The 26,852-nt window shown below is 46.6% G+C and overlaps 1 protein-coding gene across 9 annotated transcripts in view; it reads right to left on the bottom strand.

Moving 5' to 3' along the window:
* The window catches only part of NTRK3 (neurotrophic receptor tyrosine kinase 3), a 561,369-nt gene that overhangs the window by 270,863 nt on the left and 263,654 nt on the right, over nucleotides 1–26,852 (bottom strand). For all 9 annotated transcript variants that reach the window (XM_055277323.2, XM_063640134.1, XM_055277325.2 and 6 more), the window contains one exon: nucleotides 4,566–4,634. In XM_055277323.2, coding sequence (XP_055133298.2) covers nucleotides 4,566–4,634 — 69 coding nt within the window. The remainder of the gene's footprint in view (nucleotides 1–4,565; nucleotides 4,635–26,852) is intronic.

Raw genomic sequence — 26,852 nt, 5'->3', positions numbered from 1 at the left:
CTCCCAAAAGATATATCCAAGTCCAACCCCTAGTATCCGTGAATGTGACCTAATTTGGAAATAGAGTCTTGGCAGATGTAATCAAGTTAAGGATCAAGGGATATGATCACTCTCGATTTCAGGTGGGCCTTAAATCCAATGACTGGTACCCTTAAAAAAGAAATAAATACTGGGCACAGTGGCTCACATCTGTAATCTCAACATTTTGGGGGGCCAAGGCGGGCAGATCACTTGAGGCCAGGAGTTTGAGACCAGCTTAGCTAGCATGGTAAAACCCCATCTCTACTAAAAATACACACACAAAAAAAAATTAACTGGGAGTGGTGGTGCACGCCTGTAATCCCAGCTACTTGGGAGGCTGAGGCAGAAGAATAACTTGGACCTGGGAGGCGGAGGTTACAGTGAGCCAAGATCATGCCTCTGCACTCCAGCCTGGGCTACAGAGCGAGACTGTCTCAAAAATATAAAATGAAATAGAAAAAGAAAGAAGATGGAGATTAAAGACAAAGAGACAGGGATGGCAGGCACGTGAGATGGAGTCAGAGGCTGAAGTGATGCTGCCGCAAGCCAAGAAACACCAGGAGCCACCAGAAGCTGGAAGAGGCAAGGACAGGTTCTCCTGCAGAGCCTTTGAAGGGAGTGTGACCCTGCCAACTCCCTTATTTCAAACTTCTGGCCTCCAGAATGGTGAAAAAATAATGTTCTATTGTTTTAAGCCAGCAAGTGTGTGGTAATTTGTTAACGCAGCCTAGGAAACGAATACAGCAAATAACTCAACTCTCTAAGGTTCTCTTTTAACACCAGTAAAATGGGGATCATTGTGCTCGACCTTCCTTCTTCACAAATTTATTAGGAAGATTCATGATAATATATGTTAGCATGATTTGGGAACAAAAAGAAGCTATTAAGAGGCCAGAAATGATCACTATAGTAATACTATTCGTAACATTATTGTTTAGTGACGTCTCCAAGAACCGTGGAAAGTCGTCACGGCCAAGACTGGGAAGAGAAATGCACCAGGACCAGCCCAAACCCATCCCGGCTACTGAGTTAATATTTTACCAAGTTGATTATATCTTCAAATGATACTAGAGGTAATTATCACTTTCCTTTAAAACAAAATGAAATACTCCAATCTATTTTAATCATGTCTGCTCCGTGCATGCAGGGTATTCAGAGAAGCCTGTTCAAGATACATTAAGGGTCCTTAGGGCACTGCTGGAGTGTTTCTGTGCTGTGGGTCTACATCCTCTGAGACCTCTTGCCATTGCCTAAATTGTATCTTGAGATTCAGAATCTAAGCTTCTTTTCTTCCTAATTCATTCTTTATCTCTAAGACAATCTCTCTGATTCTTGCTCTGATTTTTGGACAGACAGCTCTAATCTTCTCCGCAAGGAAAAAAAAAATCATCTTGCCATAACCAGAAACTTCTGAGAGCACTGCACAATGCCACGTCAAATTTTTTCAACCTGTGCCATTGAAACTGTGCTGGTTACTCCAACGCAAGTCATGGAAGATGCGAAGATGCTTCAGATTCACTCAATAAGAGGTACACCCCCCTGGACAGAGGGGAAGCTGTGAGTCAGGGGCTTGGCCAAGACCATCCCCCTCATCCCACAAAAATAAATGAGAGAAAGTAGAGGAAGGGTCTTGGTACACTGCAGGAACTCTGAGATGGTAACTTGTTTTTTTTTTCCTTTGATTCCACTCAAGGGACCCACCATCTTGAGAGGGGCTTCTGGAAGGAGAGGCCGAGCATGTAGGGTGTGTCGCTTGAGTCAGATAAGAGAAACAGCATGGTCTTTGGAAACAGCAGATTGGGGTAGTGATAATATTAAAAATCATAACACTCATTCCCAGATGTACCACTTACTAGCCATGTGATCTTGAACTAGCTGTTAAACTTAGCCGAGCCTCAAATCCCTCATTTGTAACACTGGTCATACTGCTATGTCCCTGTGGGATTGTTCCAAGGATAAGACAGAACCTCATACACATTAGATGCTCAAGATGTGCCTCCTCTTTCTCCTTCTTCCCTACTGGAAAAGTCGTGGACACTCAGCCCTTCCATTCTTACAGCAAGGATCCTCTACTGGGCGAGGGGCTGCTTGGGGTACAGCAGAGGTCCTTAGTGACGGAAAGAAACATGCTAAGGAATTGCTGCACACCCTCTGCCCCTTCTGTCCCTGCAGAGGGTCACTTAAACCTCACACTTCTGGCCTGTGGCTTTCCTGGCTCCACAACACACTGAGCCCTTTCTCCTCCAAGGCCAAAATTCTTTCTTCCTGGAAACACACAACCCATCCCCACGCCCCAGCCCACAGGCTCCATCGAGCAGACCCTGGCAGTCTAGATGGCTCATGGCAGATGGCGCCATGTGGACTAATCAGGAAGTCAGACAAGAAAATACTACCCCCTCTTCCATTTGCCAGGAATTGGGATTGTTTGGATTTTAATCATAGCCACAGCTAAGAGCCAACACGCGGCCCCTCCAGCCAAAAGATGAATTTTCCTCTCTCAAGATTCAATTCTTCTTCAAAAAATAGACCCCTACCAGGGTGATTGCTCCTCAGAGGGGGGCTTCTTTATTCTCCAATATGATTTTTTCTTAGTTAACAATATGACAGAAATAAAACACACCATGGACATGGTGGCACTCACACACTGACTCGCACTGGAGGGAATGTCTTCATTCCTCCATAAGTCACATCTAGCTCACTGGTGTATTGATCCCAGGCAAAGATGAATGCAGAATCCCATGATCCTCTGGGAGAAATCTGACATTTTCTTTAAATATATATCCACAGAACAACTGTTTCTAAAACTCCACGAAACAGGTCACCAGGGCAGCAGCACACCATTGATTTCACATCCAATAATTTTTTAGAAAGAGCACTGAACATTTTCTCAATAATTCAGCCAACAGCAGACCCCCTATGTCCCCTGGAGAGATACCATCCCTGGCCTCCTGAGATGAAGGGACTACAGGTTCCAGAATAATTACATGCAAGACACCCAAGAAAGAGATCCCCCAAGGCCCTCGGTCAGTTCTAGGGTAACTTAAGAAAGACCACAGTCATGTGTTTTTTTAAAATTGTGGTAGAATAGATCCTTGTGTTGCAAACAGACTGAAAACATTGGGAGATAACTGAGCACGGTGGTCAAGGCTTTGGGTCCATACACTGCCACTATTCAGTGAGTGACCTTAAACAGGATACTTAACCTTGCTAAGCATCTCAGTGTCCTCCAAAGTGAACTGATAGTAATAATTCCTACCTTACGGAATTGCCATAAGGATTAAATTAAATTAAGTATACAACTTAATAGATTGCTTGGCACAATGCCTGGCACAGAGGAAGAACTCAGAAATCAGTGTTAGTAGTAAATCGTAGTAGTCATGTTAATTTATCTTTTCCACCTACAGTACACAAGGTCATCACGGGGTGATAGGCTATTGGGATGCTTGATGTAAAGCATCAAGAGCTGGGTCTGAAAAGGTAAGGTTTTGATGCATCCGTGAAGTCAGGTCTTGCTAGGTGAAGGGAAAATAAGTTGAAAGGCCAAGAGCATAGGCAGAGGTCCAAGGTCATTGCCTCTTGGTAAAGAGAGCAAAGCACTCAGCATTCAGTGAATTTGGATCTGCGTCACCAAGTAAGAGGGAACACATGAGCGGTGTCTCTGGAACTCTGACTCCCTAACTTGATCCATGCCTCAAATCCTTTTCAATTTATTCCTTGATTTATACCCTCAACATAATATGATGTCCTTCATGCATAGAGATGACCCCGATGAATCACTCATCAACACGAGTTATTTTTTCCAGCAGTGGTCACGAATGTTCACTCACCGGCCTTCGTTTGTTTGTGCAGAATGGCTGGCTGAGATAGGGGTGCCCTGATCAGCCTTGGACCACAGCAAAGCTAACCAGTCCACATGCAGATTGAAAAAATATATGGCCTCCCCAAAACCCCTTGGCATGCCAGCACTCAAGTCAAATAAGCTGAAGAAGATTATGAGTGGTGAAAAGACATGTAACTTGAAGTCAGAAGGTGTGGGTTCAAGTCCCAGCTTGGCTAGGCCCTAGAAATGTGGTCTTAGTTGAGTCTCACATGTCTGTCTAGGGCTCACAATCCTCACCCATAAAATGCAGAGAATAGTAATATCTACCTCTTATGACTCTTACGATGATAAATCTAAAGTTATATAAATGAAAGCATGCCTAATAGTCTATAAAGTTATATATTATGAATGTTATTTATTATAAATTCTTTATTATAAATATTTATACTATTATAACTAATTACTAAAGATCACAAAACTAACTCATAATAAAAGAAGAGACTCCTGTCTTCTGAAACAGATTGTGCCCAGAAACAGCATCAGAAGTCAAGCAACAGGGTTAATTGCTCTCACTGAACATGGTACACTCTATGTCAACCAACCCAAGTAGGCTCTTTGAGTAGAGGTATGCTCAGCCTTCAGGTAGTTCCATTGCTTGACACTTCTCCCCATCCACCCATTATCAGCACTTCAGTACCTGGACAGTCTTCAAAACCAAACTTACAATTCCCGAAGACTCAGCGTCTGGAAGAGCTGCCACGAGAGTGTGGTGAGCCGGTTACTTGACAGGTTTCTGCAAGATTGACAAATAAAGGGAAATTTTAAAACAAGTCTGGCACAAATAATGCTCTATGTAGTAAGCTTAATCATTTCACTGGAGCCTGGCTTTGTTTTCCTTCTTCTTCTTCTTCTTCATGCTGTTAGGCTAGCGATACATCTGCTAATAGTTGAGGGCATAGATCAGGTTTGGATAGGCTTTTGAGGCCTTTTAAAGGGCAAGATTTTACAAATCAAAGAAACCATGAAATTCTCATGGTCGTTCTCCCATATCCCCTCCCCACAATAAAAGTTTACAGAGCCTTTACGAAGTCATCCTTCTCTAAGAGGACAGGGAGTTCTCAGAGTAGATAAGCCCACTGGCATTCTTAACATGCACACAGGTCGAAAAACTCTGCAGGTCACCTACAATTCCTTTTAGCCAGTGTCTCTCCCGACAAACATGCCCACCAATGATCAAGACATCAGCCTTTTGTTCACACGTCTGTTCTCCTCCTAATGGCTATTTAATTGTTCTCATTAGGATGTACAGGGGAAAGGAGCAGCCATTAGTCTTCTGGATAAAAGAAGAAACACGCCCATGGTTATTACTTTGCCAGGCTCAACAAACAACTTTTGATGTGATAACAGCCCTTAAAGCAGCAGTTAGACACTGCTAGAATTGAAGTGGCATCCCAGGAACAATGTACTCATCTACTGATGGGAATAAATGGCAGTGCTGATTCCATTTAGGTAAATATCTATCCACACAAACACGATGTGTGTATACTTGTGTCTATTAAACATGTAGGTACTAAAGGCAAACACAGACTCTTGTTTATACACACACATATGCTTACACACGCACCTATATTTGGATGACTTCTACAACAAATATTTATTGAGGCTACACTGAGGAATGAGGGAGTTGACCATTGAGGGGGAAGGGAAGTTCCCTCTGGAATCTTATATTCAAGTTACAGATGAATAAGCAGAAGGAAGAGTATCAACGCCATGATGTAAGTAACTGATAGAGGAGTGGGGAGGGCTCAGAGAGAGGTGCCTTCTGAGAAGGTAGCATCGGGCCTGAGCCAAGAAGAAGAAAGAGCTAATTACCAAGGGAGGAGTATTGCAGGCAGTGGAAGTAGCAAGTGTCAAGGCCTGAGAGATCCAGGGGACCAGGAAGGAAGCCAGTCAGGAAGTAGTGAGGAGTGCTTTGGGATAAGTGAGAGAGGGATTCATGCCACACTTGGTGGCCATGGGGAGGAGTTTGGATTTGATATTAAAGAGTGGTGGGAAGGCACTGGATGGTTTTCAGCAGAGAAGTGACCTAGTCTAATTACCATTTTTAAAAATAGAAGGCCAAGACTAGAAGTTGGCAGGCCAGCTAGGAGGCTGCTACAGTCTTCCAACCAAGAGAAGGGAGTGGAGATAATCAAGTGGATGGATTCAAGATGGGTATTAGAGGTGGAGCTGCCAGGATTTCTATTGGATTGGATTTTGGAGAGGAGAGAAAGAGAACTGAGTGGCCAGGTAAATGGTGACATCACTGAGTAGAACAAGAAAGCCTGCCAAAAGATCACATGGAGGCAATGGGATAGATACCTTCCCCTTGCAGATATGAAGTTTGAAACACGGTTAGCTATCTAAAGAGATAAGTCAAATTGCCTGCTGGATTCCTGGGTCTAGAGCTTGTGGGAGAGGTTGAGGCTGGGTAAGATCACATAGGGAGGAAGTCTACCCAGTTCATAACAGGACCAGACACTAAAATACAAGAACAACCAAAGGGACATGGCTTCCCCTTCTCATTGGACGCAGCCCTCTTTGGTGAGGTGGCTTGGTTCTACCCCGGCCTGAACTGGCTGGGTCCCTGAGATGGCCCATGACTGTGCAGGGGAGGCAGCCTCATGCTGGGGGTGCAGGGGACTGGAGGAGAAGGGAAAGAAACATAGGTAGATGTCTCCCAAGTTTACTGTTCTGCTGTCTTCCCTATACCCGGTACCCTCTCTGTTCAGAGTTTTTAAGCCTCTAGGATAGTCCCCATGGCCCTACACTGTCACCAACCTCCTCTCTGCAAGGCTGAGAGCTCTGGTATGAAAGCACATGCTCACTAAAAGCCTATACACCTAAGCCATCCATCATGTTCAGCTCCACAAAACCCCTAATGACTATACATCTTATTCCCACAAACTTCCACTGTTTCCCCACCAATCAGAAAGAAAGGTGTGATAAAAGAAGAACTGCTGTGATGACCACCTGAGGACACCACCTGGGGCAAAGCCCCATGCAGCAGCCCAGCTCCTGCTCAGAAGGGTGGAGCCGGAGACCAGACACACACTCCCACTGAGTCACTGACCATACCCTATTAGACCATGAGTTCGAACTTGGGGTTCAGGACAACAGGATTTGGTACCACTCTGAGTCTCCATTGCCATTGGCCTTTATGAGGTTTTATTAAATCTAAGTGTGTGATTCATCCGGGTAGAAATCTTCTGTTTTGCTCTATTTTGCCTGGTTTCCTCTATGCACAACAGCATCACGGCAGCAAAAGCTGGACAAGCCCCCAACTTCCAAATCCACGAGGTAATCCCTGCTGCACTTTAGGAAGATGCCCGTCCCCTGCCTTTAGCTCCCTACCCCTCTCCAGTGCCTCCCTGAACAAAACCCATGGTTCTGAAGCTGAGCAGTTGCATCCAGTGGGCAGTTGGCAGCCAGAAAGCTCAGACTCATTGAGCCCTGAAGAACATGCCCCTGGTAAGGTACAAAAGCAACTGGTGGGAACTAGCAGGCCAGGAGACAGAAGCAGTCCAGGTGAAATGGGCAGCCCTGCCCATCTCAGAGGGAGGAGCAGGCAGGGAGCCTGCCAGGAGTCCTGAGGAACCCGAGGCAGACAGCAGGCTGCCAGCGATGTCCTCTCACAAAGGTCATGCTTTGCTACATTAGGCAGAAATGTCAAAAGAAAATTGGATTCTGAAAGAAAGAAAATAACAGACATTCTCAGCAAATAAAGAATAAGAAATAGCATTATTGCCTCATTACGAGTTAGAGGAAGGAGGGGTCCTGGGACACCTGTTAAGGGGGAAGTGGGCTCCTGCTCTCCCAGGGCTGTCTCGGCTTCATCTCCCCCTTGCCCCTCCCCCACCCATCAAGCCCCCCTGGATTCCTCCCGCTCTTTGGATGGATGGAATGGCTGAAGCACTCATGTGCTCTGCCCACAGACACAGACAACCCAGTGCCTGTTTGCAGACTGGAAACTGTATTGCACAAGTTCAGGGAGGGGTGCAGCGTGCACAACCCTTGCAACTGTACACAATGCCCTGCCAGACACACAGTAGAAGCACCAAGCCCCAGGAACAAACTTATACAAAAAAGACAAGAAGTAAGGCAAACATATACACACCACAAAACAAGCAGAGCATGCCTCTGGCCACCCTGCCCTCACCGGCATTGATAAATTCTCGTGGTGCAGGGTAAATAAAGAAGCTTCTACATGAATTGCCACCCACTCGGAACTCATTGCCCCTGATTTTTTCTTCTAGCTGGGGCCTCAACTATATGCACCTGTCATCAATTATTGATGAGCTGGTTATCCTGCTCATCAGACAAGAGTTTAATTAAGAACCATCCTGCCTCTGAGACCCGCAGCAGCCTTTTCTGTGCACCTCCTCCCTAATAGATACATTATCACCCGTCTCTGACTTTTGCTTGGGTCAATGGCCAGTTTCCAAGCCACCTGATCATTGAATTAATTTGGTGAGCAAGATTTTACGAGATGATGCATCAAACTTTTCCGCAAAATCAAGTTCCGTGACACTGCCCCTTCTATCTCTCGCCTGAGACTACCAAACAAAGCCATTAATTTTGTGCTGCACAACTGGCCCTCTCACAGACCAGACTCTGGGGTCCAGAGGTAATAAACGATGATGATGTGGCTACTGGGTGCTCTGGGAACAAGGAGCCAGACACACAGATGGCTGAACCCTGGGCCCTGAGGAACGATAGAGCTGCGATGTCACCTCTGGCATTAACCCCATAATGAACAGGGGTCCTCCCAGGCAACCTCTCCTCTGATCAGTAGAAACCTCAGCACAGTAAGCAGTCCTGTGACCTTCCTAATGGTGGCACCCAACTATGGCAGGAATAGAGCCCACAAATGGGGAGGATTTCATCGTCTACCCTGGGAACCCTACTGTTACAAAAGGGTCAACAAGACGGACCCTGTTGCCAAGAGAAACCAACCAGATGAGTCCCTCTGTTGCCCGTTTGGGGGTTGAGAGTTGAGGAGATATTAAGCCCCATCCAAAAACTGGTCCTGAAGATGGAAGGATTTGTGGATTTCCTGGATTAAGAGTGGGGCTGACATTTGGAAGCACCTTCTCTTCTACTCGCAGAGGCAGGCTAATGGGCAGGTATGTCTTAGGATTTGCATGTGTAAGGGATTGCTGGTGGCAGGTCCTCTGTGTCTCTGGGCTATTAAACCAGACTGCCTCACCTGTGTACTCCCACTCCAGCTCCTGGATGCTCACTCCACCTCCACACCTCCTTGGTCCCTCTCACTTGAATGTTTTCTGTTGTAATGGGCTGAATTTCATTCCCTCAAAATTCATTTTTAAAATCCTAACCCAGCCGGGCGCCATGGCTCACACCTGTAATCCTGGCACTTTGGCAGGCTGAGGCGGGTGGATCGCCTGATGTTAGAAGTTTGAGACCAGCCTGGCCAACATGGTGAAACCTCGTCTCTACTAAAAATCCAAAAATTAGCTGGGCCTGGTGGTAGGCACCTGTAATCCCAGCTACTTGGGAGACTGAGAAGAATCGCTTGAACCCAGGAGGTGGAAGTTACAGTGAGCTGAGATTGCTCCATTGCACTTCAGCCTGGGCAACAAGAGTGAAACTCCATCTCAAAACAAAACAAAACAAAACAAACAAACAAAATCCTAACCCCCATTGTGTCTGTATTTGGAGATGGGATTTTTAAAGACCTAATTAAAGTTAAGTGAGGACATATGGGTGGTCCTTAATCCAATATGACTAGTGTCCTTATAAGAAGAGAATTAGGACACGGACATAAAGAAAAGATGTAAAGTCACAGGGAGGAGAAAATGGCCACCAACAAGTCAAGGAGAGAAGCCTCAGAAGAAACGAGTCCTGCCAATGACACCTTGATCTTAGGCTTCTAGCCTCCAGAACTGTGAGGAAATAAATTTATGTTGTTTAACCCACCTAGATTGTGGCATTGAGTTCTAGCAGCAATTGCAAACTAATATACCTGTTCTCGGCCCCTCATTTGCCCTGAGGCTTTGATGGCCAAGTTGGCTGCCTCCCTGTGATCCCTAAAAGCCTCTAAGTCATGGTTTTCTGTCACCCCCTTGCTCTGTCTATGCTTGGTGGCTCCAGGGAACCAGCCTCCCAATCAGGTTCCAGCCACTAAGATCTAATCTGGTATCTGCCCACTTGTCCACCCCCTGGGTGTACTCCAGCCTCTTCCTGCAAAAAGATTATTAAAAGAGATAACAGAGAACCAGGGGCATGCTCGGTTTGAATCCCAGATATAAATGTCCCAGTCACTGACTCTTCCTGGAGGATTCATTCTGCTGCTTGCAGAAAGGCACTCTTTTGAGCACCGTTTGGTCTTGGTGCATCCAGCACAGCTAACCAGAAAACAATGAATGTCCAACCCCTCCCAATCCTGCTAGCTCCCAGGGTCTGTGACTTGCTGGCTGCAATCATTATGGTGCAAATCTTATTTCTTTCATCCACAAAGGCAGCATTTTGAAAGGTGCAATTCCCTCTTTCTTAAGATCTAACATCATCAAGTATCTATCCCTTTTCTTCTTTTTTCTTTTTTTTTTGAGATGGAGTTTCGCTCTTGTTGCCCAGGCTGGAGTGCAATGGCATGATCTTGACTCACTGCAACCTCCGCCTCCCGGGTTGAAGCGATTCTTCTGCCTCAGCCTCCCGAGTAGCTGGGATTACAGGCATGTGCCACCACTCTCGGCTAATTTTTTGTATTTTTAGTAGACACTAAAAATACATGAGGTTTCTCCATGTTGGTCAGGCTGGTCTCAAACTCCCGACCTCAGGTGATCCACCTGCCTTGGCCTCCCAAAGTGCTGGGATTACAGGCGTGAGCCACTGTGCCCGGCCCCTTTTTTCTCACTATAAAAGAGATATCTCCTTGGTTTTTGTTTCAATCCATTCATGCTGCTATAACAAAATACCATAGACTGGGTGGCTTATAAACAATAGGAATTTATTTCTTAGTTCTAGAGGTTAAGAGGTCCAAGATCAACGGGGCAGCAGATTCAAGGATCCACCTCCTCAGAGACAGATGTCTTCTCACTTAAATCTCACATGGTAGAAGGGGCTAGCTAGCTCTCGGGGGCCTCTTTTGTAGAGCACTAATCTCATTCATGAGGGCTCTGCCCCCATGATCTAATCACCTCCCAAAGGCCCTTCCTCCTAATACCATCACCTGGAAGGGGAGGACTTCAATATATGAATTTTGGGGGCACATAAATATTCAGATCATAGCAATCATCTTGGAGACCATCAGCCCCTTCTCATAACACACCATACCAGGATTCTTTTGATTTTGCTGAAGAATCTGCAAGAAAAGAGTGCTGTTCTAGACCAGAACTAATGAAGAATCTGCAAGAAAAGAGAATTCCCTGATGCAGCACCAAGCCCACCAGACTTTGCTAAAAAAAAAAAAAAAAAAAAAAGAACAAACCACAGAAGAAGGATGAAACTAGCAGCCTACTGCCCACTTCTCCAAGAGCCAGGGAATCTATACCTCCTCAGTCTTGACCCTGTGACTACTTCTGTGCACCATCAGCTCCACACCAGAGATATCTATAGCCCACCACCAAACGAGCTATTAGCCAGCCTCCTTGGGTTGAAGCAGTAGGAAGGAAGGAGGCACCATATAATCTTGTCACCAAGGCCTGCTGCTAGCGCCAAAGAGGGCCCATGAGCCAACCCCTTAAAATCTAATGCCTATGACAAGGAAGCAAGTGCTGCCGCCCAACGTTCTTCTTGAAGGCCAAGAAATATTTTCCTACATCATTGATATATTTGCTTTTCCCTCAATTAAATTGCTGTAAAAGGGGGTGGGGGTTAAAGCCATCTGAGCCATTTTTATTCAGTTAAATTACACTGGATGGCTCATTTAATGAACTTTAATGAAGCCAAAATGCTTTCTCTAATCAAATCTCAACTGACGTGACTGGTGTCTTGACCTTAGCTCAGGAGACTGGAGGCAACTTTTTCTGTGCAGCCTGTTCTGGGCTCTACCAGGGTTTCCCAGAGCGTGTTCCTGGAATCTGAGGTCTGCAATATGTTCATGGGTATTACAAGGGGAAAAAGATCATATTGCTTGAAAACTGTATTAAAATTAAGCATGCTTATTTACTGCAGAACTTCTCAGAGCTTTTACTATAAGAGAAGGACCTGGCAAACTATGTCTGTCAAACTTACTGGAGCATAGAATCTTCTCCATGGAGTGTCCAGCCAAAAAATACCCACATAACATCCTCAGAGAAATGTTCTGTAAGCCAGGGGTCAGCAAGCTAAAGCCTGCAGGTCGGCAGTCTGTTTTTATAGTTCTACCGAAACACAGCCACGTCCGTTTGATTATGTGTTGTCTACGGTCTGTCCAGGCAGAATAATGGTATCCACATCCAAATCCCAAGAATCTGTGAATAGGTTAACTTACACTGCAGAGGTGATTAAGCGTATAGACTTTGAGATCAGGAAGTTATCATGAATTATCCCATGGTCCCAAGGTAATCATAAGGGGCATTAAAGGTAGAAGAAGAAGGCAGAGAGAAAGTAGGGACCCATGTGACTAATGAAGGAAGCACAAAGACATTCAATGTTGCTGGCTTTGAAGATGGAAGAGGGGGCCACAAGCCAAGAATGTGAGTGACCTCTAGAAGCTGGAAGAGGCAAGAAAACCCATTCATCCATTCTCCCTTAGAGCCTCCAGAAAGAAATGCTGACCTCCCTACACTTTGACTGTGGCCCGGTGAGACCCATATTGAATTTCTGGGTGTAAGGCAATAAATTTGTGTTGTATTACCTCACAAACTTTGTGTTAATTTGTTACAACAGCAATGAGAAACTAATAGGGCCACTTTCACATTACAACAGCAGAGTTGAGCAATTGCAACAGAGACCAAAATATTTACTATGTGACCCTTTTCAGAAAAAGTGTGACAACCCCTCGTCTAGAACAGTACTCTCCAGTATAGATATAATAAAAGACAAAAATACCACGTGAAATTTTCTGTTAATCACATGTTAAAGAATGAAAAGAGGTGAAATTAATTGCAACAATATGTTACTTAACCCAGTATATCCAAAACATCAATTCAACTTGTAATCAATCAATCTATCTATCTATCTATCTATCTATCTATCTTTCTATCTATGTATCAATGAGGTATTTCACATTCTTTTTTGTACTAAGTATTTAAATCTATATGTGCTTCACTCTCAGAGCTCATCTCAATTTGAACTGGCCACACTGCAAGTGCTTGATAGCCATGAGTGGCCAAAGGCTACCATATTAGAAGACACGGCTCTGGACCATCTGAAAAATCCAAACATTGCCTGAAGTCCCCAGTAAAGAGAAGCAGTCAACAGGGAGAAAATTGTCATTATAAGTTCTCCAAAGGAATGTCAGGTTTTCTTTCCCCAGATGTCAATCCATTCCAGAATCCAGCAGTCACATAGTTTGTTTTATGAAAAGGAAATCACTCCAGTTGTCCCAAAGCACAGTGCAACATCACTGAGTAGCTGCCAGCATCCTCTCAGGCTGGAGCTCAGAGCAGGAAGGAAAAGAGAGGTCAGGACTTGCCATGTGCTGAGGAGGTGGAGAAGGACCATGGCACATGGGAGACCAGATATGGACACACAGAACTGGACTCCTCCAGAATGCTTGGCCTACCTAATCAAGTCCAAACTCCACCTTGGAATTCAAGTACTTCCACAAAATGACATCAGCCTCCTGTTTCCATATAGTCTCTCACTACCCACCTCCTTCCCCCACCCTTCAGCCCCTCCCCCTAGCTAACCCTAAAAACCTACCTGGGACAAAATGGCATCGCCCTGTTGGCTGCACCCTTAGAGCTAGCTCCCTGGCACTTCTCCTGCTCCACACCACTGCACCTTTCATGCCCTTCTCCCCGCCCTGCAAGCACAGTGTGAGTGGTTCTCTCTGCAGACGGCTAGCGCCACCCACTCTAAAATCTTCTTTCCCTCCGCTTTCTCCCACTGCATTTTTCTTGGGCCTTGACTGTCACACCCTGCATCTCAGACTACTGGCCTGGAGTGACAGCTGTGCCTGTGTTGGCCTCCCACCAGGTTGCTTTTCTTGAAGACAACCTTTACTTTTTCAGTTTTATTTTCTTTATAGCACCTGGAACCCAGTAAGTACTCAAAGAACGTATAGAAAGTTCAACGGAAGTCCCACAAAACTCTCTCATCTGAAGGGACCTAAAACCAACCTGAGTTTCCAAGGACACTGGAAGGAGGCATTTCTTTCTACGAAGCAACCACAGTGCACAAAGAGGCTCTGCAGAGACCTCAGCAGAAAAAGGCCTAGGGACCAAGACAATCCTGTACCCTGCAGGGTGTGGCTTCTGCTCCTCCCACTGCCCTCCTCCACTCACCTGTCCTGGGACCTCTTTCTGTCCCTGTGAAGCCAACTTCTCCACTGCTATGAACTCACACAGCCATTGCGCAGCCAAGCCAGACTCTTCCAGCGAGTGTCAAGAGGATGAAGGTGCTCTCGCTCTCTCTCTGTCCTTCCCTCTCTCACACACACACCAAACACACTACACACCATACCACACACACACATTCAGACACACACACTTATCCCCACTAGCTGTCTCAGTCTGGCTCCACCAGGAAACAAACTGAGAACTCTTCTTAGGAGGTCTGAGGAGCTCTGCCTCTTTGACCCCTCCCTGCCTCTCAAGGACATTTGGGTTTCTGCACTTCAGGATCCCCATCCCTTCTGGTCTGTGCTGCCTCGGCAGGGCCCATCCTGCCCTGGCCTCTTGATGGGAACACGTGTGGAGCTGAGCAGGACCAGGAGCTGACTCTGTGAGCCCAGGTCCCAGAGCCAGCAGCCCTTCCCCGTTCCCTCCAGTAGGCATGCTTTTCTCGGTGTCAGCACAAACCTTCATGTCTCTGGGCTGAGGAGCACACTCAGAACCTCACAGAATGTGGGGGAACAGTGGGGAGCCCCCAGCCCACCCCCTTTTCCTACATGAGGGACACTGAGACTGTGAGATCCAGGAGGACTTGAGAGAGGAGATAATTTGTCTGTGTCACCAGGCAAGTCAGTGTTGGAGCCAGGACCCGGAGTCCTGGATTCTGACTACAGGAGAGGAAAATGGGGGTCCCAGAGGTTAAGCCAGTTCCCAAGATGACCCAGCTGGATGGTAGCAGAGGCTGGTAGCTGGCACCAGGGCTCCTGATACTCAAACCAGGGCAGCTGAGGGATCCTCCCCTATTGGCCAATCTTGGCTACAGGAGTGACTTCTGATCCTTTGTGTTGCAGGATGGGTAAGGTCATGGCCTTTGGCACCTCACAGGCCCAGGTGCCGGTCCTACCACTGCTGCCTCCATGCCCTGTGACTCTGCATGAGTTACTTCACCTCTCTGTATCTCAGTTTGCTCATCTGGAAGTTGGGAATAATAATAGGGCATGTCCACTTGAGCAGTGGTGAGGATTAAATGGGGTATGGATGGCAGCTGACACAGTGCCTCATCCTCAGTGGGCACTCAGTGAACATGCTCTGTCACTGTTTCTGCCCATTGCCAGTCACCACCAAAGCAACAACATGCCCACGCCATTAAAACAAATACAGGAGGTCCAGGCAGTGACCCCCTTGAATTCAGGCATCATTTTATTCGGTAAAGTCTGAGTTCACAAGGCAATATAGAGACCTACTGTAACAAGACAACAGGCAGCACCTGCTTCCCTAGGGATGGGCTGGTGCCTGTGTGCTGCCTCCTGCAGCCCACCTAGCAGATGCCTGGGCAGGGCCTGAGGTCCAGGGAAAATGCGGCCCTCACCCCAAGGTCTATTGGCCACCTGCATCTGGGTCTCTGCTGCAGCACAAGGCCACCAAAGGCCTTAAAATCTGCTGTGTTTCTTCATGTTGTCTGCTTTGCACCAGACCTTGAGTGTTATTGAAACTATTCTGTGGGGCGGGTGGGCACTGCTCCTTGGGAGTTTCTTTTCAGATAAATTAACCTAAGGCTAATTACCCTGAAGCATGTGAGCTCTCTCTGGGGTCCCGGGTGTGTGTTGCCAGGCAGATGCTGGGCCTTTTCACCCGGGATCCACCCACCCAGGGAGGAGGAGGCCAGGCCTGGCGTGGGAGCCGACTGCCCCAGAGAGGCCCCAGCACATGATGTGCTGATGTGGCCAAGACATCACACTCATTTTTACTCAAGAGCTGTCATGACAAGAGAAAAAAAAAGATGCAGAAAGCATCTGTGGGAAAAATCAAGAACCCCTTGCAGCTACAGACTAAAAGCAAAGCAAGGGATAGAGAGGGAGAAGGGAACAGAGGTACAGCTGCAGGCCATGTCCCCAGACTGAAAGAGCTGCCCAGGGAGGGCGCTGTCAAGGCTGGAGAAGCCAGGGTCCCCGAAGGCTGGTGGGAGCCTGCAGGGGCAAGAGTGCTAAGCTGCTCTCCAGACTGAGGAAGTACATTCCTGTTCATTACCTTTTAGCCAGGCCAGACACCAGTTCCCTTTCGAAGATCTAATATTCAGATTAGAGGAAAATCTATGACTCTTAAAAACAACAAAACTGTGAACAGAAAGCTGCTCTGGGCCCTTTCATAAAGAAACCTGAGTAGGCCAATGCTGCATCCAATCCCTCCTCCAAGATAAGAGGTTAGAGGGAACGCAGGCCAAGTGTGGATTTGAGAAAGCATTGAGGGGAGAGCTTCTCCCATTCTGGGTATCAGAATCACCTGGAGGCTTGGAAAAACCAAATTGCCAGGCCTCCTGAGTTTCTGATTCAGCAGGCCTGGAGAATTTGCTTTTCTAAGAGGTTCCCTGGGTGACATTGATGTTGCTGGTTTGGGAACCACACTTTAAGAACCACTGATCTGGTGAAATTTTGTTTTCCCCATGGGCAAGTTGACTTTGGCTCCAATCAAATCTGTCTGCCCTAAAAAATTAGACAATCGTATATACATATATAAGGAAATAAAAGAGTCATGTGAGCAGATGCAAAGAGATGCCCTGTCAGGGAGCCGAGGGATTCCTGCGCAGGCCCCTGGGAACAAATGCCATTGTTAATAACCACATAGGGGACTTCACAATCCCCTTCTGGAATCTGATGGAGAATCTCCAATGGGGACGTGCCCCTGGGTGGTCCAGGGCAGGGCCATCACAGCACTGCACACTGACTAAAGGGAGGTCCCTGCTGCCCAAAGTGCCTCCTGCACTCGCTTCCTGCACTCAATTACAAGATGAATCCGTGCCTCCCCACCCCACCCAGCCTCCTACACACACACACACACACACACACACACACACACACACACACACACATTGTTTGAACTGCATGCCTTGTGAGCCTAGAAGACGACAGAGGCTAGAAACCAGAGAAAATGAGAGGGGTAGCGAGGGTCCCAGGATGAGGGGAGATGGTCCCAAAAGAGAGCAGAGGAGAAAGCAGGACTTGGACAAGAGCATCCAAACCAATGAGTGAGACCCAAATCTGGAGCTGGGGAGCCCGGAGGGAGGAGGGGCGCCCCAGCCATGGTCAACAGGGTGCTGCTGAGCAGAGAGAGGGAAGAGACGAGCACATAGCAACAGGCCAGCCAGAGCCACACTCAAGGAGTCACAGCTGTGCCTAGGCCCACTGAGGTGCCCATACCCCTGGTTGCCAGAGGAGGGGGAGCCGTTGAGGCTAGAGGATGAGCCAAGAAGCAGAGACCTTAGCTCAGTGCCTGGGGCAGAGTCGGTGGCTAGCGTCAAAGGGTTCACTAAGGCTGCTCTCTGGAGTGGCCAGCGCAGAAGAGTGGCGGCTTTGCTGACAGCTCAGGCCTCCTGCCCTGCCCCTTTTCCAAACCAGATCCTGCGCATGTAAAAAGCCATAGCTGGACTCCCTCTGCCCCACTTCTAGTAGGGCCCAGGAGGACATGTGAGCACACCATTGGCCTTTAGGGGCCTTCTCCCCTAGGGGTGTCCAGGAAACTCACCCCAGGGATCATGTGAGGACCAAGGTAGCAGATTCACTTTTAGGACCAAGTCAATGGGCAACTAACAGCAGAGAAAGCCCCATCCAAGTGTATGATGGAGAAGCTCATTCTGTCCTTAGCACAATACTCTGGAAGGGAACAGTGGCTGTGTGGGTTTGGAAAAGCATTTAGGGGAGAGGTAGCCAATGGTTTTCGAAGATGGTCTAGGCTTTCAGCTCTGACCCTCCTGAGTTGTGGGACCTGCCCTGAGAAAGTTATTTAATCTCTCTGGACCTCAGATTCTTCATCTTGACCATGCAAGTCCTAATAATATCAGCCTTATGGGGCAACTCTAAAGATCAAGATAAATTAATGCATGTCAAATGCCCAACACAGTGCTTAGCACATAACAGGTACTCAATTTATGGCTGTTGGGGTCACAGAGGTATTTGAGGTAGTAATAATAATAGCAGCTAACAAACATGGTGATTGCTCTTGGCCAGCTATCTTTAAGGGTTTTGCATATAAAAGTTCACTTAAATATTGCAACAACCCTATGAGAGATAGGCTACTATCATCATTATCATCATCTCTGTTTTACAGAGAGGAGATTACACAGCAAGTGAGTTAGACAACTTGCCCTGGGTCAGTAGCTGCTGTGTGGGGGAAGCCAGTGATTGAACCCCAGCAGTCTGGATGCAGAGTTTGTGCCCTTTACTAGCTGCTAGCATTAGCAGGAGGGGCTACATTACTAGGGCCCTGTCTCCTGTGCTCCTAGTGATCGCTGCCTGTCACCACCACTAGGACAGGATCCTGCCATTCTTAGGTAAAATTTGGAAAGTCTTCCTCACCCCCAGGTCTGGAAAGACTTGAAGTTCTGGTCACTGAGAGGGGAATTGGAGTCCAGTTTTTCACTGTGTTCCCTGGACTAACTGGGACCATGTGTGACAGCCATAAAAAATGGAGACTCATCCACTAGCATGAAGGAGAGCACAGGGAAAGGCATGGAGAGAGGTCAACCAGAAATGACCTACATACTCCAGGCAGGGAGAGGTCTTGTAGAGTGATCACACAGTGACACATCCTAGAGCCCTTCTCCAGGAGGGATTTGGGTAGGAGATCCCAGCTGAACAAATATGCTGAGCTGCTCATGAGTCCAGCAGAGGTCGGCCTTTTGGTGTGACTGCATCATGCTGGGGGGCTGGGCATATTCAGGAGCTGGCAGGGATTTTTCACCACAAGCATTGCAATCCTGCTTCTAATCTGCCCTCCAGCTGCTGAAGAATCCCCTCTGTGTACATCAGAGCAAAATGGAAGAGCAAATGGAAGCGCAATAAAGAAAGACGGGGAAGACAGAGCTCCAGCTTCATATTTCAAGTGCTCACTCCTGTAATGAACCAGCAACGCCTGGGACTAAGAATTCTAAATAAAACCCTATCACAAGACCCAAGTTTCCTCTCCCAGATACTCTGAAGCACCAGCACCACAGCAAATCAGGATATAAGGCTTCCAGAAGGTTCTGTTCTTACTCAGCCACATTTTAGCTAGACAACTCAGGAACAGCTCACTTCTCTATGCTGAGTCTCACTCCCTTCTCTTCTGAAATGGGAGCACAATCTCTACCACATGAGGTGGTGAGAATCAAGTGAAATAGCACATACAGATGTCCCACACAGTGCCCACCACATGGTAGGCACTCAATGGAAATGAATTAGTATTGCCAGTAAGGACTCACAAAGGAAAAAGCTAAAGAGACAACACCTCCAAAGCCAACTGTGAATGAACGGGGGATCAGCCAGCAGAAGGAGAGGGGAGAAGGGGGCCCACGCTCAAGTTTCCAAATCCTTGAAAGAAAACAGGAACATGGAGGGAACCATCACTGCAGGAGCAACAAAACAAGAAAACTTGCACCAGACAACGCACTCACCAGTAGTGCTAAATGGTTTCCAATTAATTAACTGATTACATGATAGAACAGAAGGGGATTCGAAAGAGCGCTGTTGACCTTTAAGAATAATTAATATCATCAGGATAGCAAACTCATCCAAGGAAAATAATGAGGAACATTTTAATATTACATTTGAAAGCTCTGGATGGGGAGGCAGATGGGCTTTATCTATGCAACACCCCAGCTTCCTCCTCCTTCTCCAGCTTCCTGTCTTTTTTCCAGTGCCTCCCACCCAGCCTTTCCCTCCTCATTCGCAGACTTCCAGGAGGATCAGGGAGACCTCTAGACCTAGATCTGTACATGAGCAGTTGCTGCCTTGGTCCAGTACTGTGGCCACTCTGTTTGCTCTGGTGACATTAGCTGCAAAAGAGTGAGAGGCACCCCATACCCTTGGTATAAAAAGGGTACAAAAACCTTCTCTTCCCAGTCCACCTGAGTATCTGGATGGCTCTCTCCCTACCTCCTATCTCTCCCTAGGGGCCAATGTCAGCACCTAGAAATGACACCACTCCGTGTCGGGTAGGTGCCCCTCCTCCAGGCTCCCAACTCATACAGAAATTCCCCCATCACAACCCCAGTGGACTATATAATATTGTATCTGGTAGCAAGCAATTTATATTATCTATGAGGTCAATGGCTCATTTGTCTTAGTCACAACAATATTTCCCAGCATCCAGCAACCTGGTGTTGTTGAGCTGATCCATAATGAGCCCTGTGCCCTGGGCAGTTGTCCTTGACATTCAGTCTTCTCCCAGAATGCCTGGCAAATTCTTAATCATCTTCCATGACTTACTGATATATCCCTCCTCTGAGAAGCCTTCCCTGACCACCACCTCCAGATGACTGGTTTTCCCCACTCACGTGCTCCCAGAGCATTTCATCCATCTGTCTAGCTCAGCAATGTCAAATCACATATCTCTCAAAAGTCTAGCTGCCTCTTGAATGGAGGGAATCCTGGAGTAAAACCACAGCTTTTCCCTCTAGTTGTCTTCTTGATGCCTAGCAAGATACCTGGTACAGAGCAGGTGCTTAGTAGACGTTTATTGAATGAGCCCAAGCATAAATGGAGGTAATGTGGCCAGAAGGAGGCAGGACCTTCATTCTTTTTTAGATAGTTCCAAGGATACAAGACTAATTCATTGTATTAAGTACTGGTGACAGGTGACCACACATTGTGTCTGCCCAAACAGTCCCAGCTCACATCTATTATCCTGGAATTTCATCAGGTTAGTTTCCCTTCCATTCTCCAAAGTGTCCCACTTTGGACAATGTGTTATTTACTGAGATCCTACTATGTGCCATGCATCCATCTAGGTGTCACTTTATAGCAGTTAACAAAAGAGAGGAGCAAATGCGCTAAACAGAGTCAGCTTTAGCATCATTTTGTTTTCTCTATCTTAAAAGTCATCTCTGCTCATGCAATCATTCAACACTAATTAGGTACCTACACTGTGCTGGGAAATGTGGGCGTACTGGGTGTATGGGGTGAACAAGGCAGCTCCCCATAGAAATTTGTTCATTTACTCCATTTCCAGAGGAATCCAGGGAAGAACTCTTGTCTAAAAAGGATTGCTTCTGGCTCAGAATTTGAATTTTCCCCATGGTCTTGACCCCTTGCTGGACCCACATGGTGGTGGGCTGCAGCCAGGCTGGCCACAGCCTTACCCATGCCACCTGGCCCAAGACAGGCACTCTTGCCCCAGATATCTTGGTTTACTTCTCATTCCTACAAAGGACAAGTCAAAGAGTATTTGCAAGAAAGGCCGGCTGCAGATACAAGTGACACTGGAGAACAATCTCCAGAATGCTGTGACTCCAAGGAGATCCAGTTAACCCCTGATTTTACTCCTTATTCTCCAGGATCTCATCTGTCTTCATCAGAACTCTTCCATTCAGCTTATTCTGTGTCTGCAGAGTACATCTGACAGCTATCTTTACTGCCAAAGCCCATGTTGTTTTGTGTCCACTAAGATTCCCCCCATTGTCCCTCTCTCCTCCTTAGCTTCAGAAGTACTGGCCGCATTTCTTACCTTCCTTGACTGCCAGAAACATCCATGTCCTCTCTTCTGAGCTGCCCTCTCTCCCCACCCTTCCCTCATCTCTGTCACACTTCCAGTGTTAGCTAAAAACATCTCTTTTCTCCTTTTAATTACACTTCTCTGCCCGCTCTCTGTTACTGGCCTTATGACTCAGGGCTTTAATTTATTCACCAACAATGTCATTACACCACCATTTTCTGTAATTTATACCATGCACAGTCTTTTGGCCTCTCTTGCCCAATTCTGCAAAATGTTTGGGAAATGCAGCGTTCATGCCTACACCCCATGGCCTCTCTTCTGAAGAGATCTGGTAGTGTTCACGTAGACTCACTCAAGGAAGAGACAAGATAAGAATTCTTATCTCATATTGAGTATACGGACCCTAGAGCCAACCCCCATCCAACTTGGTTCCATGTAGATTCTCAAGGAGCTGAGGATTGAACATGATCTGAGTTGAGGAGGGCATAGAGACAATGCAATCTGAATTGAGACTTGGAGAAACAAGCGGGAAGAGAACAGAGTAAAAGGGCATGTGGATGCATGGGCCTGGCCAAAGGCTGGCACTCTCAGGAATAATCACTAACATTAGGACTTGTGAACTGTGTTTCTGCTTGTAGTTCTTTGTGCAAAGTGGAAGGAATGATTTACACCTTGATCACAACCATTGTTAAATAAAAGCATGTAGGTAAATTTCACTGAATGACTCAGTTTTCCTAAGTCTTGCATTGAACAGGGTGTCAAACTCAACTCATTATTTCTTAGACCCGCACTACTGCTATGGCTGACCTCAACTTAATTTAAAATCTTGAGATCTGAACATAAGTGCAAACAATTAATTAACTTGCTAATCACTTTTCCTTGCTATAAGGACTTTTCCATAGTCATTACCAATAATCATGAGAGTAAACTAAAGAAAATTGGGATACAGAAATCATTTTCTGAGAAATCAAAATAATAAGTAACGTTTACTGTGTGCTTGTTAGGAACTAATCACTACACACTTTAAAGATATTTGTCCATTGAATCTTCCCAACAACATTTTATGGTCCGTATTATTATAATGATTTGCTCTCACTGACAGATAAGCAATTCAATAATCCATGGCTCAGAGGTGAGATAGCTAGTTCAAGGTCACGAAGCTGGTAGTGTTATCACAGGGCCTGAGTCCATGTGCCTAATTCCAAAATCCACACCCTTGTCATAACACTTGGCATGCGTTCACCTGAGTGTGTATGTGTGTATGTGTATGTGTGTGTGTATGTGCACATGCGCATAAGCAAGAAGTTGTCTTGATCTCCAGCTGGGGACTTGGTTTTATACTGTGCAGGTGAAAACCTTCTAAGAATGAAAAAATCACCTCATCCTAGGGGACAAACCCACCCACATCATAACTCAGCCAGCTCTGCTGTGCTTTTCTCGCCATTTGCCCCACTTTATCTATTCCTGTGAGAAAGCACATGACAAATCTACTTGCTCCAGGCCCCATTCAACAGTAACAGAACAGACCTGACCCTGGGAGCTCTGATCTGGAAGAAAGAATCCTGTTCCTGCTCAGGATCCTTTGGAATCCTACAGCCCTAGATAATTCCTCAATGCAGGGTAATCAAAGTCATAAATCACAATCCTCGTCCACTCTAGACTGGGCCTCTGGAAGGCAGAAGTGGAAGGGGCACTCCCTCCACTGTTTACATCTGGGTCTAGATCCCAGCAGGAGGGCTGGCAAACACAGCGCAGGCCACCTGTCCACCACATGCACCTGACTCTTTGCTTGTGCCAAGGCAGTGGCATTTGCTTAAGGACACAGGTCAGCCCACCAGCAGCTGTGACAATGCTAGGGGAAGGTGAGCCGGGGACTAGGGCCTGGGAGCTTCTCTCTGGGGAGCTGTTCACAGCTCACTGCCCAGGAGGAAAGGGAGGGCTCCCTGGGCTCTGGCCATGGTGCTGAACCCCCAGGGACAGAACCATGGAGGCTGGGAGCTGAGTAAGCAAAAATGGTAGTATCAGTTTCCCTCCCAAGAAGAAACAATTTTTAAATATTCATTTGGGAACGTTGGACTCCTGACCACCCTCAGAGAGGTGACCTGGTCTTTATATCAGTTACAACAGAAAGAACATGAGCTCTGGACCAGACATTCATAGATATGAATAAATCTCTTCAGTAGCTGTGAGACCTTGAGCAAGTTACATAACCTCTGTGAGCCCCGGAGTCCTCATGTGTAAAACAAGAAGACGGATTACTGTTGGAAGAACACCTAACACAGAGCTTAACACAATAAATATTTCTTCTTTTTTCTCTTCATTTCCTGCTTGCTTGGATGTGCACACATGTACATTCCATGAATTTTCTCCCCTCTTCCTATATAATACTGCAAAAATTCCTCCAAGGACAAACTTAAGACCCATGTCCTTCCTGAATCCTGTGTCCAGCATTTCCAAAGCACCTGTTACCTGCATTGAACAAGGCCCTTTATGGTATTATCCATATAATCACCTAATAGAGATTTTGAACCTAACCATCTTTCAGTGTTTCCAAACTACTTTCAAGTTAGTTTCTGGCAATGACCCAACTACCATCATATCACAAGTAAAACCAGTCCTGCTGTGCATTTTCCATGTCACAGGAAAGGAAACTAAAAGAGATTCACACTAAGTCTTGAGGCAGCATCACGACTCTGAGATCCAGAAAACAGGTGAGTCTCCTCCCAGGTGTTGACAGCAGCATAGGAAACAGCCCAGCATAGCAAAAAAGAGCTAGAACTTGAACAAGTCTGAGACTTGGGTCCCGGCTCCTACTCTACTACTTCTAGCTGTGTGGCCTCAGACAATGCATTCTCTCAGATTCCTCACTAATAAAACAGGGATGATGGTAATTGCTAGCTACTTCATTTTATTACAGCATATTAAATAAGATGGTATTTTGAGATGTGGTATGTAAAGCACTATAGCCACAGTGGTTAAGATAGTATATTGATCAGAGAATTGGTCATTAGTCATGAGGGGAGGCATGTCAGTGGACCCTCGAACAACACATCACATGGTATTACTGACCACCCCGACTCCATGTCCTCCTGCCAGGCCCCAGGCAGATGCATCCACTTCACTTCACAGACGCTTTGGGAGACCTAATATGTACCTGCAGTCTCTGGGCACATCAATAAATGTTTGAGTCCAGAAAAATGAAAATAAGAAACTCCATAAAATTCTGATATGAGGTATGATCTAGAGCTATAGTATATGAAAGGCCTAATATTTGTAAGAAACTTGCTGTGTGCCAAAACTTCAAATGCATTATCTCACCCAAGTCTTAAAACAAGCTTATGAGGGAGATGATTTTCTTACCAGAGGGAAGAGTCAGCTCAAAAAGATTAGATGACTTGACCAAGATCTCGCAGCTGGTCAGCAAACAAGGTAGGAATAGAGCCCAATTCTGACTGATACAAAACTTGTGTCTTCAATCATAATATTATGCAACTTCTCATGGATTAACCACAATAAGGGAGGCAAGGGCAGGACAAGAATATTCTAGCACAACCCCATGACTATTAAATCACTTAATAAATGTTGCTAGTGATCTCTGAAATGTCCACCAGGGGCTCTCAAGCATGCCTAGTCACTGCCGGGGGTCTTCCAGAGATTTCTGAGGGCAAAGCAGAGGTCTGCACCAATGAGGGAGCTGGGGGAGAAGAAGAGTGGAGATGGATGGGAAGGGAAGGGAAGGGAGGAGTAGAAAGAGAGAAAGCTGCTGGGGATCAGGGCTGGGAAAGGCAATTATTAATATTCTAAATGGAGTTTGACTGCTTAAGCTTTACTTAAGGCCATGTCTGACTGTATAATTACAAGAGCTTAATTTGTTTTCTTTTCCACACAATAAATAAGGAGCACACGGTTGCTCTTTGCAAACACCAACCTTGCTGGCATCGGCAAAGGTTTCTGAGCTACAAATGGACAGCTGGCACAGGGAGGGAAGCCCCACTGCCTCCTGCAGGGAGTGAGCTGCCTGCCTCAGGGACACAGCTGGACTTGCCAGATGTAGTAAGGACAAGAGAACCAAGGTGCCCTTTTACTCCTGGGGGAAGACTTGGGGGTCATCTCCCTTAATTCCCCTATGGAGCTGGAGCAGGTACCTGCTCCTGAGAGGCACCAGCACAGTATGGACCCAGTTTCAACAAGCATCAGGAGAGGCTGTTGTCACTCAAAGGCAGCAGCCTACTTTCTATTGCCGTGTAGTTTAGGCCAACTCACTGGATGTCTTTGGCCTTTGGATCTGTGCACTTGACGCTTGTGCTGAAATCTGAAAGAGGAATAGACATTAACTAAAGCAAGTCAGAGGCTGTATGAAAATATTCCAAGTCAAGGGAACAGCACAGGCAAAGGCCATGAGCTAGAGGTGGCATGGCACACGGGGTTATGGAGGGAAGTGCAGTGTGGCTTTAGTGGAGAGCCCTGAAGGACATGCAGGGAGATGCTGGAACTGGTCTTCAGGCTGGTCCTACACCATACCACACTGTCTCACCTAGGTTTCTGCATGGGCCTCACACTCACCCAGCAGACTAAGGCAGGGAGTTTGGTTCATATCCTAAGAACATCAGAGGCACATTTAAGAGGATGAGATTTCAATGTTTAACCAGCCTCCTTGCAGAGTGCATGGAAAACACATGTAGAATGGGTCAGAGTATGGCAGGTAGTTCAAGGGAGACCTCTTAGGATGCTGTGATCTTTAGGACACTTGTATGTAAGAGAGGTTAGGGCCCTTGTGGAGGAAGCACCAAGATGTCCCTCTGGAAGGAGCCATAGAGGCATCAGATACCTGTAGTTGGCAGCAAATGAGGCACACAGGGAGGGGGTCTTGTCCTGCTGCAGCCCTGATCCCCTCTTCTGCTCTAACATGAATCACTCTGCTGCCTCAGTGAGAGAGATCTCAGGTCACAGGGCCACACTGGGAGACAGGGTACCTGGAAGCAAAGATTCTAACCCTTTAGTACACTGAGTTTGGGGCCACAGGGAAGCATGGTGGGGAGTCACCTTGTCAGTCTGGTTCCAGGTCT

Source organism: Symphalangus syndactylus, chromosome 5 (genome assembly GCF_028878055.3).
Source record: "Symphalangus syndactylus isolate Jambi chromosome 5, NHGRI_mSymSyn1-v2.1_pri, whole genome shotgun sequence".
In the NCBI taxonomy this organism is placed as follows: domain Eukaryota; kingdom Metazoa; phylum Chordata; class Mammalia; order Primates; family Hylobatidae; genus Symphalangus; species Symphalangus syndactylus.
This window is presented reverse-complemented; position numbering and strand designations above follow the sequence as displayed.